Source organism: Pezoporus occidentalis, unplaced genomic scaffold (genome assembly GCF_034315485.1).
Source record: "Pezoporus occidentalis ecotype Australia unplaced genomic scaffold, CSIRO_AGI_Poc_V1 ctg191, whole genome shotgun sequence".
Taxonomy (NCBI): domain Eukaryota; kingdom Metazoa; phylum Chordata; class Aves; order Psittaciformes; family Psittacidae; genus Pezoporus; species Pezoporus occidentalis.
The window spans coordinates 262,721-277,212 of NW_026913760.1; the positions used below are offsets into that span (position 1 = coordinate 262,721).

The 14,492-nt window shown below is 47.5% G+C and overlaps 1 protein-coding gene across 3 annotated transcripts in view; it reads left to right on the plus strand.

Moving 5' to 3' along the window:
- XPO7 (exportin 7) overlaps positions 1-14,492 on the plus strand; it is a 37,424-nt gene that overhangs the window by 9,055 nt on the left and 13,877 nt on the right. The window contains exons 1-13 of one of the 3 annotated variants that reach the window (XM_062616936.1): positions 969-1,299; positions 1,436-1,582; positions 3,050-3,143; positions 3,513-3,679; positions 5,175-5,267; positions 7,414-7,518; positions 8,540-8,705; positions 9,255-9,328; positions 10,351-10,470; positions 10,892-11,038; positions 11,844-12,016; positions 12,660-12,853; positions 13,926-14,031. In XM_062616936.1, coding sequence (XP_062472920.1) covers positions 1,240-1,299; positions 1,436-1,582; positions 3,050-3,143; positions 3,513-3,679; positions 5,175-5,267; positions 7,414-7,518; positions 8,540-8,705; positions 9,255-9,328; positions 10,351-10,470; positions 10,892-11,038; positions 11,844-12,016; positions 12,660-12,853; positions 13,926-14,031 — 1,646 coding nt within the window. In that variant the 5' untranslated portion in view covers positions 969-1,239. Of the gene's footprint in view, positions 1-968; positions 1,300-1,435; positions 1,583-3,049; positions 3,144-3,512; positions 3,680-5,174; positions 5,268-7,413; positions 7,519-8,539; positions 8,706-9,254; positions 9,329-10,350; positions 10,471-10,891; positions 11,039-11,843; positions 12,017-12,659; positions 12,854-13,925; positions 14,032-14,492 lie in introns of those variants that run through there. The other 2 variants (XM_062616934.1, XM_062616935.1) reach the window with 2 other exon arrangements.

The window sequence follows — 14,492 nt, forward strand, 5'->3', positions numbered from 1 at the left end:
CAAGAGTTTTGGGAGCTGTTCCTTCTCCAAGGAGCAATAACCACGAGGTTGGGTCAGTGGTAGTTGTCCTCGGTGCTGGTTTGCTCCTCCCGTCACTGGTGATACAGCCCATGTGTGGAGTGCTAGCAGGATACCAGTCTCCCCGTTTCACACACTGCTGGCTCATGCCTTAGGCCTTATCTGGAGTGCGCAGAGCTCCTGCCCTGCATAATCGTTACAGGAAAGAGTATTTTTTTTCTTGGAAGAGTAAGTATTGCCCAGTGGTTGTAGGGAAATGATCCCTGCCCCTTGCTGCCCGTTGTGCGGATGATCTCCAGCTTTCCAGACGGGCACTGAAAATCGTAGAGTTCTGGAATGGTTTGCAAGAGACCTTAAAGCAACCTGCTTTAGTGGAAGGTGTCCCTGCCTGTGGCAGGCGGTTGGAACTGGATGAGCTTTAAGCTCATCCCAAACTATTCTAGGATTCTGTGATTATTTAAAAGAATAAACAAATCAGAGCTCTGGAATATGGTTCAAGGTAAGGGAATCTGCAAAGGGTCCCCCCTGTGTTTCTTCTGACACTGTCTTATCCAACGATCATCTCAGCATCCAAGCATCCAGAGCTTGTGTGTGCTTTTGGCACGGAGCTGCTGTGCTTGTGTAGGAGTGGAGCCACCACTGACCCCATCAGCAACTCGGCTTCGCAGAGCTCTCTCCTCTGAAGCTAAACCCAGCAGGCAATGTATCCTTCTTATACAGAGCACAGACGTTCTGCTGAGCTTGTAATGCTTCACCTCTGGAAGCTCAGAACAGAGCCCTAAAGCAGGTGAAAATACCTGCTCATTAATGGAGCAGCAGGAACCCGAGGGAATACTTCTATCCATCTGGGAAGTCACTTTTTCATTAGGAGACCCAAGATTTCACTGGGGGAAACCATCTGCCTGGATCACAGCTTATGGCAGGTATTTTCCAGTTGTTTGAGCACAGAGAATCTGCCTGGTAGTTTTATTTCCCTTCAGAAGTGTTCACAGAGATGCTGCTCAAAGGCTCCCGTCTCATTCTTCATTTGCTCTGCTCTGCTTTAGGTATTTGCATGTGAAGGTTTAACACAAGATCCTTCCAACATCCCAGGGTGCTGAAGTCTTCCCTTATGATGCCCTGCAAAGGGAATATAAATGAAGTTTGTAGGGATTTGACACTGGATGACAGAAAAGGTAGACTTGAGGATGGTTTTTTTTCCCTTCAGTTCACCAGATTAGGATGATACGTTACAGGATGAGGTGTAAAACGTTTTCCAGACCCCAGAAGCCATGTGGTGAGGTGTGTTTCTCTTTGTGCTGACAGTGAAGTTGTACATGTGTATACGTATATACATCCCTATAACCCAGGTTAAACTGCTGCATAACTGAACTGTAACCCCTCTTGTTTCTAACTGCTGTGTTTTCCTGTGTTCCAGAGCCTAGCCCAGCTAGAGAACCTGTGCAAGCAGCTCTATGAGACCACAGACACCGCGACACGGCTGCAGGCAGAGAAAGCCCTGGTTGAGTTCACCAACAGCCCCGACTGCCTGAGCAAGTGCCAGCTGCTTCTAGAAAGAGGGAGTGTATGTAAAGCAATATAATTGTCCAGAGGGTGTCTTGGTGTTTTGGGCATTGATAAGGGAAACAGCCTCAAGGTGTGATATGCAGTGTTTATATCCCATACCTTCTGTGCTCTCATGTATCTCAATCCATGGGCAGCCTGTGCCAAAAAAAGCGCTGGCTCTGATGGCTAATTCTGCTGCTGGAGTGGTTCCTACAAATAGTTGTCAATTCTGATGTCTTGTGGCCTTGCTGCATTCCTCCCAGGCTTCCATGAGACACGGCAAGCTTCAAGTTGAAAACATTATTATGGCAGTGGTATTTCAAAGACTGTGGGAACTGCTGCCTGCTCTGGAGGCTTTGGGGAGAAGAAACTGGTGTGTGTAAAGAGGTGCAGTGGGGATAAAGCCAGCAGTGCTGCTTCTGGAATGTGTCATTGGAATGTTTCCCTGCTATAGTGTTGTCTTAATAATCTAGCAGTTTAACACAGGGAAAATCAGATCATGTGCTTTAGAATTAGTGTAACAGAAAGGATGTCAGAGATGCCAGCAGTAAATCGTGCCTGGTGCTTTCAGCTTTCTTTTTTGAAGTGGCCATTGGGTTCTTACCTTGCATCAGCACAGAAAATGTTTAACAGGCTGAGCAAATATACACACAGCAAAGGATTCCACATTTGGTTCAACTTGAAGTCCAAACCAAACTGATTGAAGCTTTTATGTTCGAGCTAATGACTGGTTTACCTGAGCACAAATCAAGTTTTAGATATATAATTAGAGGAGCTCCTAGAGCCCAATTTCATTTTGTGTGTGATCCATTGCCCCTCCGACCCTTGCCAGAGGGTTGTGGGTTTTTTTGTTCAGTCTGGATCTGACTTTATTGCCATTATCCTTGGGAATGTTGAATCTCCTGCACCTTGGATACTCAGCTTTCTGCAGTATGTATATTCCAGAAATGAGCATGCAGATGCTTGTCATCTCCCCGGCTGTGATCTGCAATCGGGTGCAGCCAGGCTTTGAGGTAGTTGGTTGCCCTCATCTGTGAGTCTGACTTAGGTTACAGCTCAGTGGTCCTGTGCTGTGCTGGGAGAAGCAAAGTTTTACCTGTATTTAGTGGTCAAGCGGAAGTTACAAATGCTTCTTAAGGCACAGTAATGTACTCCTATGGCTCAGAGGGCAGATTGGCTTTTCCAGGCAGGTGTTTAAGGTAACTTGGTGTAGTTTGATGCTTGCAGTTTACTCCAGCCTTCAGTGGTGGTTCTGGTGTCTTCTGCTTTTCAAAAGCTCTTTAACACTTCAAACACTAATTTGATTTACTTTAGTGTCTCTAAACACAGAATAAATGCTATGGGAAGTATTGAGATTTACCAATGAAATGAATGCTTTAAACTCAAATTTCTAGAGAGCAATTGGCTTAAACCCCAGCACTGCTGCTGATCTGACATGTGCAGTAAACTCTTCCTTGTGTTTTGCTTTCTGACTTTCTCTTTGCAGTCATCCTACTCCCAGCTGCTGGCCGCTACCTGCCTTACCAAGCTCGTGTCACGCACAAACAACCCGTTACCATTGGAACAGCGAATAGATATCCGTAAGTGCAAGCCTCAGTTCTAATCACACTAATGGGAATGTCCTGTGGGCTTTCACTGTGGCTGGGAGGTTTTCTGCAACCTACTGGGCTTTGCATGGACATTCTGAGGTGCAGGATGCCCGAAAGGCAAAGAAACATTTCTGTGTATCAAGAGTTCTGTATCAAGGGTTTGTAGGGCAGAACTTTCACCTGCTTCTAACCACTTCCCAGATCTGTTCCGCAGCTTTCGTATGTTAAAGGCACAAGTAAAAGGTCAATATTTGTATCTGACCTGCTACTGGTTATTTTTTGCACTGCTTTCCTAAAGCAGTGTTATCATCAGTCCCTTCTGCCAAGTTTTCCTCTGCAGATACTTATTCTCTGTTTCAGGGAACTATGTGCTCAACTACCTTGCCACGAGGCCAAAGCTGGCAACGTTTGTCACACAAGCCCTAATCCAGTTGTATGCCAGGATCACAAAGTTGGGCTGGTTTGACTGTCAGAAGGATGAATATGTCTTCAGGAACGTGATCACAGATGTCACAAGGTTTTTACAGGTCAGATTTTCTTTGTGAGATGAATACACACCTTGTGGCACTTCCAAGTCCGTGCTCTTCCAGCTGTTGTGTAGCACCTCAGTATCCTCTGTGCAGCCCTTCATCTGGGCATTTGTTGGTGGAATAGTGACTGCCAGGGCTGAGCAGCTGACAACTGGCAGGACAGGTCAGTGGTTTACAGCTTGAAGCTTGGTGTGGCAGGGGTTTATTTCTGGATGCTGCCACCATTAGTATGCAGTGGTTAAGACCCATCTTCTAGCGTTCCAGTTGCACAATTCTTCTTTCAAGCTTCAGTACACCCTGCTGATGAGTGCAGAATGGTAAACACGTGGGTTCATTGTCTAGGAGGGAAATAATGTTCCATGCTTGACTTGCTTCCCTTCACTGCAAGGGTGACACATGCCTGGAAATGGTGTTAGATATTTAGCTGAGTTATCATAACAAAATATAGCCCAAAACTAGCGTGTTAAACATGTTCCTGTTTCAAATTGTCTTTAAGAGCCTCTTAGTTCATAAACATACATGCTACCACCACAGTGTAAGGGATTCATTCCCAGCCCAAAACACTTGTGTAGGTGGAAGGTTGCCTGCTTAGGTTTCCTGTTCTGGCTACTCTAGTGTACAGGAGGCTGCTGTTGATTTTAAAGCTGTGGTTCAGCAAGGTTTGCCAGTAGCTTCTATCAGATATTATCATGTAAATACCAAGACTGTCATCAGGAGCTGGTCCAGGAAAGAAGTGACCATGTCCCAGGCCTAAGTATGCCTCAGTTTCTCTTGCAGCCAAGTTGAGCTGGGGGTCTGCAAAGCAAGGTGGAGCTGGGAAAGGAAACATCATTTATTAGTTGCAGAACAGAAACTGGGGCAAAGGAAGAACACAGGTTGTTTCTCTTCAGTCAGTTGATAAATGGATTAACGTTCCCAGAGAGGAGGTGTCTGTGACAGGCTCAGCTCACAATTGGCCCCTTGTTGGGTGTCTCCAGTGCAGGCAGAGGCTGAGCAGGCTATGGAGAATGGAGTCCCTTGACTGGGAGATGGGCTCTGTGTGGCAGGAGGGTGGCTGGAGAAACCTGGTCAGCTGCTGCTTGTGGTGTTTGAGGTCTGGAGTTTAGAAGGGAGAGTTTTTATCTGGCAGTTTTAATAGTCAGGTTCCCACAGAGCCTCTGCTAACATGAAACTGACTTTTGGAAAACAAACCCTTTCAGAGCTCAGGCACAAAATGGTTGATTAAACTGTTAAATGAAAGGAGCCTGGTTTTATTAGCTCCTATTACCCAGCTCTTCAGACCCCTTTGCATTGCTCGCAAAATCCTGCATTTCAAAAGCATGTTTAAAATTCTCTTTTGGGGTTGCTCGTGGCGTTTTTCCAGTCACAGTTCTACAAAGGTAAAGCACTTGTACACAAACGTGTCTCCAAGCAGAAAGGTGTTTGTATGCTGGTGAAGCTTCATAACCCCCTGGCACTGCTAACTGCATTCCTTGTCCCTTTGCTTTCCCAGGATAGTGTAGAGCACTGCATCATAGGAGTGACAATCCTGTCCCAACTAACTAATGAAATTAATCAAGTAAGTGCTACAGCCTTCCTCAGTGAAGTAAGTGTCCCAATTTTCTCATTCATATTGTTGTGTCCTGCTGTGTGGTGTTGGGGGTTGGTTTGGGTTTTGGTGTGGGGATGTTGTGTTGGGTGGTGTTCTTTTTTGTTTTGTTGTTTTTACCCAGTCACTGTTGTGAGATGCTGAAACCTCCTGTCCTGAGAAACTGTTTTGTTTCACTGGCATCTTCCATCCTCTCCCATATTTTGATGTGATTTGAGATAGAATGGAATCCCAGACTGGTTTGTGTTGGAAGGGACCTTGAAGGTCCTCCAGCTCCAACCCCTGCCATGGGCAGGGACCCCTTCCACTAGAGCAGCTTGCTCCAAGGCCTTGTGTCCAGCCTGGTCTTGAACACTGCCAGGGATGGGGCAGCCACGGCTTCTCTGGGCACCCTGTGACCATTTCCATGCCCAGGCTTTTGTACAACCCCAGCTGCATCTCCACAGGGGCTGGTCCTTCACCTCCTTACATCAGGGATAGAAGCAAGTGTGATGACCTCTAGAAATGGTTCTGTTTCTGTCAGCATCTTTATCCAGTGCTACACTCCTGCTTGCAGGAGGATGGGCAGCACAGAAGCTGGCACCTGTCCCAATTCCAGTCTCTACAGGTTGTTACTAGAATAGGCAATGAAGTTAAAGCCTGATCAGAAATCTCTTCCTAGGCTCTTGGTTATCAAACCTGCCACAGTTTACTACTCCTTCCTGAGCGTGCTCTGTGCCAGCCAGTGCTCAGGGCTGCATTCAGTGACTCATCTGGGAAAGTCTAAAAATGCCATTACTTGCAAAATAGTAAATGTGCCAACATGGCCACTCATGAGTGAGGTCTTGCTTGTGTACATGGCAACCCCCCCCCCCCAAAGCTCCTTCATGGGGCTTCTCTTCAGGCTTTTCTTGGTAACTGGTGAAACTTCCAGCTGCACTGCACGACAGTTGAAGTTCCTCAAGCTCTGTTTGCCAAGGTGCTTGTTCCATAAGCTCCCAGAACAAATAAAGCAGAGTGCTGGTAACTGTTGGGAAGTCTCAGTTTTCATCCTGTGAGTACTGCACAGGCTTGCCCACGGGTGCTGAGTATCCCCTGTGCTGCAGCAGTTCACTGGTGGAAGGTACGTGGCCTCCTGGTGAAGGAAAAGAGAAATGCTTATTCACTGTGAGCCCAGACCCACGTGAGATCTGCAGTGACCACAGAGAGAGGAAATAAGGCTCATTTCCTGAAAGAGCCTAAAATCTAATAGCAGGAGGTAAGGAATGGTAATTCTATCATTAGAGCACCTGAGCAATTTAGGTTCAGTTCTGATCTGCTGGGTGATGCAGGGCTTCTTCTCCTTCTCACCTGCAGTATAAGAGACAGGACTGTTTGCAGCCTCCATGGGGTTGTTGTGATGGTTCATACATTGAAGTGAGGTCTGCGGTGGTTAGAGCTGCAGACTCCTGCAATGCTGGATGAGAAGGCTGCATATTTAAGGTTAAAAGAGGTGTAGTAACAAAAGCATAAGGAAAGTGGAGCTTCACATTGTGTGCCTCTGCTTGAACCAGCTGGAGACTTTGTTATCCAGTATAAAGCAGTTTGTGTGGATTTGCCTCTTGAATCTCATCTCGCCTTTTTATTCTGCTACAGTGAGAGGTCCAGAACTGAAGCTTGCTGTGATAGATACAGCACAGTCCAAACTGGCTGGCAGTGGTTAACTCTCCTAGTTTCTTCTCATCTGTGCAGGTTCAGGAGGGGAATTAGGATTGCTAGGACTTGACCATGTGTCTGCCCAGGGCTTCAGGTAGGATCGAACTCTCAGGAGCTTGGAGCACTTTAGAAGGCAGTGTTGGAGTTTCTAAAATGACTGAAGTACTTTTGATCCTGCTTTGGAAGAGATTGAAATGAACTTGAGGGTAAACCCACCCTTGCTGTCAGGCAGGGTGCAGGGAAGCTGCACTGTGAGTATTGGAGGTGGAAGGTCCTGTCATCAGCAGTATGATTTTATCCATGGAAGAGCCATAGCACAGTGCATCCCCCTGGAGTAGCCAACTGGTGTGACATCACTTTGGGGAGGAAGACCTGGGTGTCCCAGGGCTTAACAGGGCTCCGCTGTGTCCTGCTGGTCTTGTTCCACCTCTGCCCCTCAGGTCTAAGCATTGCTTTTCTCTCTGCTCAGGCGGATACTACTCATCCACTGACCAAGCACAGGAAAATTGCCTCTTCCTTCCGTGATTCATCTTTGTTCGATATTTTCACGCTGTCATGCAATTTACTGAAACAGGTAAGGAATCTGTCATTTGGCATCTCTTTTGGGGCTGCGTGTTGGGTAACAGGCTTTGGGCTCTTCTGCCTAAGAGCTCCTCTCAATCTCCTCTTTGGCAGGTTAAAGCCATTCCCTTTGTCCTGTCCCTACAGGCCCTTGGCCAAAGCCCCTCTCCAGTCTTCCTGCAGCTGCTTTAGGCACTGGAGCTGCTCTAAGGCCTCCCCTTCAGGAGCCTTCTCTTCTCCAGGCTGACCCAGCCCAGCTCTCTCAGCCTGGCTCCAGAGCAGAGCTGCTCCAGCCCTCGCAGCAGCTCCGTGGCCTCCTCTGGCCTCGCTCCAACAGCTCCAGGTCCCTCTTCTGCTGTTGCCCCAGAGCTGGATCAGGACTGCAGTTTTGGGGTTTATTTTGTTATTAGTTTGGGGATTTTTGGTTTGGTTTAAGTACAGAGTGATAATACAAAGCACAGACAGGCTGGCCTGTCCCTGGATCCCAGACCCAAATGCTGCATTTCAGCTGCAGTGAAATGACCTGGCATTTCATGTCCATTGAGTTCTTTGTGTTACTTGAGAGTATCCCTGTGTTCCCTGCCCATGGCAGTGTGTAACCAGAGCAGGGTTTGTGCAGATCATCTGTGCAGCAGAAATGGAGGCACTCATTTCCATAGGAGGGGTAGGTGGAGCAACAGGATTCCCTGCTGCAAAGTGCTCCTCAGGCAGGAAATGTATTCTTGTGTTTAACCTTAATAAGAACTTCCTTATCTTTGGAATCTCATGGTATGATTGTATGCTGGCAAGCCTGGCTAGTTTTCCTCCTGTGCAGTACAAGCTGAGTGAAAAAGAAAGTGCTGTTTATCCATCTCCTGTGAAGATAAAGCATGTAAATACACATGCTGCCTGTGAAAGTATGTGATCACTGGTGTTGGTGCATGTGGCATGTGATCCTTATGATTGCCACATCCTGTTTCAAGTTAAATTACTGCCTCAGACTCAGCTGTCACCTTGATTTCTTTTTCCTTTTTGTAATTCCATGTCTTTTATAGGCTTCTGGGAAGAACCTGAACCTGAACGATGAGAGCCAGCACGGGCTGCTCATGCAGCTGCTTAAGCTCACACACAACTGCCTGAACTTTGATTTCATTGGCACATCAACAGACGAGTCCTCAGATGATCTTTGCACTGTGCAGATCCCAACCAGTTGGAGATCAGGTAAGCTGGCTGTGAGCTACGCCACAGCAGCTGAGAGCAGGGCTGACCTGCTCCATCCCTTGCTGTACTGCAATAAACGGCCATGTAGGATGTCAGATGTAAAATCCAGCCTTTCCTTAGCGCCATTACAAAAGCAATTCAGTTGGGGTTGGCTCTCTTGGGCTATAAAAACACCCTCTGCCCTTCCAGTCTTCCACCTGCCAATTCAGGAAACAGCAAATGGTTGGGCTGCTTTAGAAATGGCAGTACCAAGTGACTGGGCACCTGCTCTCAGCATCCTTGCTGTTCTCACCAGTCACTTTGCAGGCAGTTTCACAGATTGTGTGCTTAAAATATCTCCCTATAATTTTGTCTTAGCAGCAAGTACCAGGAGATTTACTTTATTTCTAGGAAAGGAAATGGGGTAAAAATGTCAAATCCCTTGGGAATGTATTCCTAGAGTGGTACTTCACATGACAGTACACATGCCATGGTTGGTAAGCTGAGCTTTACACCTATGGAAAGCAGTAGATGGAGGTGTCCTCAGTATAATGCTCTGTTCTTTTTCAGCATTCCTGGATTCTTCAACCCTTCAGTTGTTTTTTGATCTTTATCATTCCATCCCTCCTTCGTTTTCTCCTCTGGTAAGTTCAGTGTTTATTTCCCTTACAGACTCCACTACCAGGCAGTGTGTGTAGGATTCATCTGGGATACTTACTGGTGATTAAAATGCCTTAGGCTGGCTTCACACAGCTGCCTCCACACTGATGACACTGGCATGTGCCATAGTGACAAAGGATCCAGTGCTGCTGCTTGTATCTTGATGCATCTGCAGGTTTAGATTTGACCTAAGAGCAGCTTGTTTGCTTCCAGCCCCCTTCCTTGTCTTTCCATAGCTTGGAGCCTGCCTGCTCACTCTCCCAGCCACCCCTTTTTGAGGGATGCTATTCCCACTGAACTGCTGAGTCAGTCCTAAAACCGTACTGCGAGTAGGTAGGGAGCACAACTGATCAATGTACTTTCTCCTTCCACACTTTCAAACTAGGCCATGTCCCAGTTGGATGAAGTGGCCAGTAGAGCAGCTGAACTGAAAGATGGATTATTTCTTCTTTGAAAAAAAAAGACCTGCCTGCCAGGCATTGCCCTCTCTGACAAATACTTCTCAGTCAGAGCTGGTCAGAAGGAATGAGGTTTTGCCTCTGGGTAAGGCTTGCAGGGTGCCAGTCCTAGCTAACTGCTGCTGCTCTTCCAAATCCTATTCACTACCCTGTTACTACTGCAGCGGCACCCTGGGAATTCACTCTGGATTTAAATTCCAGAGGGTGGGTTGAGATCGACTTATTTATTTTTATTCCTGCCTTTCATTCTGTCTCCAGCAATACTTCTCCAAGTCTTAGTTAAGTTCAGCAGCTTTCCCTGCCAATCCGGGGGCATGTTCAGTCTGATGCAATCTGTATTCTCCATCTGAAGAAATCCCAGCATCTCTGGGAGCAGAGTTTGGAACACACCTTTGACATACCCAGATGACACAGCCGCAAAGAGAAGGAGCTGTTCCAGAGCATGCAAAGGAGCAGCAGACTGAAATGATTCCTTATGTCATGAAAAGGAAACGTGCTGTTCACTTTATTGCTCTGATTCCTTCCTATTTATTCTTTGCCCCTTCCAGGTCCTGTCCTGCCTGGTGCAGATAGCCTCTGTGCGCAGATCCCTCTTCAACAACGCAGAGAGAGCAAAGTTCTTATCTCATCTCGTGGATGGAGTTAAACGAATACTGGAAAACCCCCAGGTGAGTATTTGGATGCAGGCAGTGGAATTGGGTCCCTGCTTACTCAGCATCATGTTTTTTCACCAAAAATACTCTCTAATGTGTGTGTCCCACTTGTGGCACTGGGGTGAAGGGTGCAACATAAAATCCCAGGCTGGTTTGTGTTGGAAGGGACCTTAAAGCTCATCCAGTTCCAGCCCCCTGCCACGGGCAGGGACACCTTCCACTGGAGCAGCTTGCTCCAAGCCTGATCCAACCTGGCCTTGAACACTGCCAGGGATGGGGCAGCCACAGCTTCTCTGGGCACCCTGTGCCAGCACCTCAGCACCCTCATCTTGCTGCTCTCTTCCTTTTCCTACCATTCCACCATCTCTGCACCTCCTGTAGCTCACCACCAAGCACTGGGGAGTGTTTCTCAGTTCTCCTCCTGTTCTTCTCTCAGAGTTTGTCAGACCCAAACAACTACCATGAGTTCTGCCGGTTGCTGGCCCGGTTGAAAAGCAACTACCAGCTGGGAGAGCTGGTGAAGGTGGAGAACTACCCCGAGGTCATCAGACTCATTGCCAACTTCACCGTGACCAGCCTGCAGGTACAGAGTGGTTCTGCTCCCCCTCGAGGGGTGCTCATGCCCTTTGTCTTCTCTTCAAACAAAATCACAACCCTCTTGGCTGTTCTTTGCCCTGTAATTTGCTGTTATTTTACCACAAAGCCCCCCAGGCTCTGGCAGAACCCTGTGGAGAAGCATTGATGATTCTCTGAATTCCTCCTGAATGGAGCAGGGTGTGAGGGAAGGCAGAGCTGCTGTGCCTCCAGAGCCTTCCCATGTCCTAGCAGAGGGCAAAAAAACCAGCTTGTTAAATAAGACTTATTTTTAGACTTATGTATCAATCACTATTCAAATGCAGTTGAAGGGGTTGCTTGTAATATGAATATCATGCCATATTCTCACTGTGTTTTCCACTGGTGGATACAGCTTGTAACTGCACCCCTGCACAGAATATGGTCAAGGAAAGTGTATAGCTTGCATAATGCCTTTGTCTCTTAAATCTTAATATTTATCTGGGAAACAGCTTTAAGCTGTACATTCTACTGGGGGAGCTGCTCACAGCATGCTATAGCATGAGCTCAGCAGCAGTTTGGGACCAAAGACTTTGGCTCAGCTGCACCACCCAGGAGCTAAGGATTGTCTGTCAGTGTTCACTGGATGCTGATAATGCCCATTGCATTCAGGTGTAAAACTCATTGCTCACATTGGCACCCACAGTATTAAAGCTGCTAGATACTGCCTTGTCTGTGCTGTGTGAGTCCAGATAACCTGGGTGAAAGAACCAAGATCATAACTTGGTTTCCTCGCCCTCTCCTCCCTGCTTTCCTGCCCTCTCTTTCTCCTGCAGCACTGGGAGTTTGCCCCAAACAGCGTTCACTATCTGCTGAGCCTGTGGCAGCGCCTGGCTGCGTCAGTGCCCTACGTTAAAGCCACAGAGCCTCACATGCTGGAAACGTACACCCCAGAAGTCACAAAAGCTTACATCACATCCAGGCTGGAGTCTGTGCACATCATCCTGAGGTAAGCAGAGCAGAGGGATGGCAGCAGCCTGCCTGCCAGCACCAGGCTAACACAGCAGGCTCCAGTGTGTTTTCATTCTGAATTCCTGTTTAGAAATGGGTATGGCTGCAGGAAGTTCTGGGAGTCACCATTGGTTCCTAAGGCTGGTTCACCTAAACTGCATGTTCTGCCTCTGAAGTTTGTTTTAAGCTGGCTTCTTTGAGACCTTGCTCAATCTCCAATGGCTGAGATTGACCTGAGTGGTCTCTGGTTATGTGTAGAATTCATCTTATCAAACATCTGCAGCATACCATTTACACTGCCAGCAGAGAGGAATATGTATACAAAGTGTGACTCGGTTGTTAAATCTCTGCTGTAGGATGGCAAAATTACACCTAAAAGTATCTTTTGTTTTCCCTTTGAGTGTAAGTGCAGCCTACAGGACTGTTAATGCCTGAACTGGTGTGGGATGAATTCCACCTTGTGTGTGTTTGTGTTTGATGAAGACAAATGATCAAATAAACTAATGCCTCTCCTCAGGAAGACTGACCAGCTTATACCGTTTTAGGTGTCTTAACAGCACGGTTACCTGGTTCTGGAGTTTGCAGTAAACTTACTGTTGAGGTTCGTGTAATCTTTTGTAATCTGCTTTCTTGCTCCTTAGGGATGGTTTGGAGGATCCACTGGATGATACTGGCCTTGTACAGCAGCAGCTAGATCAGCTGTCCACCATTGGCCGGTGCGAGTACGAGAAGACCTGTGCTCTGCTCGTGCAGCTCTTTGACCAGTCAGCCCAGTCCTACCAGGAGCTGCTGCAGAGTGCCACTGCCAGCCCCATGGACGTTGCTGTACAAGAAGGTGAGCGTGTTTGAGAACTGTGGCCTATGAGCTCGCAGTAGGTTGCCCGTTCTCCTGAGCACCCTGTCAGAAGCCTGCACTCATGGTGAAAGCCCTGCACCTAAAGCTGGGAGGCAGATCTCACAAACAGGGTGGTGCTCGTAAGGTGTAGAATATTTTTGGCTGTAGACAGACACAGCATTGCTGCTGAAGATATTGCTGTCCTACAGCTGACTCCATTCCTTTTGGGGGGAGATGTAGCACTTCCTTCCCCAGGCTTTCAGAGATGAGTTCTGAGGATGTTCCCCCATCCAGAGGTGGTCAGCACTCCCTGGCCCCCTCCCTCTTTTGTCAGTGGCAGGTTGTGGAGTGCTCATTTGAATCTCCCCACTGAGTACGGGACAGAGACCTCCAGCTGCTTGTTGGTAATGAGTAACTGGGAGTGAGGTTTTCAGCTGATGCCGGTGTCTGAAGGATGAAGGAGGATGCCCACAGTGTTGGGTGCATTCAGCGTGCAGGTTTTGTACTTGCCTGGCTGGTTGGTTTAAGAATTGCTTAATCCTGGTTGTAAAGAAACAGCTCCTTTGGAGGCTAAAGTTTAGCTGTGTTATGCCCCTTCTCTGATAACATAGCTGGCTTCCTTGTCTGAGGAGGAGTTAGGCACATCAGCACAGGTGTGGAAACTGTTCCTCTTCCTTTTGAAGCGGTATTGTCTGATCTAACACAGCACTTCTTTATTTCTCTTTGTATGTGTGGGCAAAGCTCCACATGAGGTTGTCTTCTCCACCAGCCACATGTACTTTGAAAGAATAAACACTGCCTGCTGGTGTCTACATGTGTTGAAACACTCTGAACACAGTTTTACAAGTGGCTTTCTGCAGTGGAATAGATTTAAATAGTGAAATCTTTCGGGCAGACCTCACGTTCTTGTTTCCTTTCTAGCAAAGCTGTGCCTGCAAGTGGAAAACGGAGTAATTTGGGTATAGATGGGCACAAAAGCAGGAAGATCCTCCCTCTGAATCCTGCCTTTGCCAAAACAAAATGCACCTTCCTCCTTGTGATGGGCTGGTTGTGATGTGTCTGTTGGTTGCAGGGCGCCTGACATGGCTCGTCTATATCATCGGGGCAGTGATCGGTGGCAGGGTCTCCTTCGCCAGCACGGATGAGCAGGATGCGATGGATGGCGAGTTGGTCTGTCGGTAGGGATGCTCTTTTCTAGCTGCACCACCACTGAAGACCACAAAAGAATTGCCCTCCTGAAGCTGCCACCATGTTCTTCCCCTCTTGTCACTGAGCAAGTGTGGAATTGGCCACCCTGGAAGAAGAGATTGGGGCGCTGGCTGGAGCCACTCAGCAGCCTTCTGCTGTGGCTTGGATAAATTGGGAGATGTGGGTCATGAGAAAGAGAATGAGAGAGGAAGAGCATGTGAGAGGGGGATTACACCAGGCTTAACTGCATGCATTGAAGCAGAACTAAATGCATGATGGTTATTTGCTGGGGTGGGGGGAAAAGTCTTTTTCCTAGTTAATGATCCAAAGTGATAAATACACTGTGAATATTGTAGTTCTCCTATAGCTTTAACACATCATCTAACCGATGCTGAATATTTGGGATTGTAAATCCTCTCCAGTGCAAGCTTTATTTTGTGGATGTGAGAAC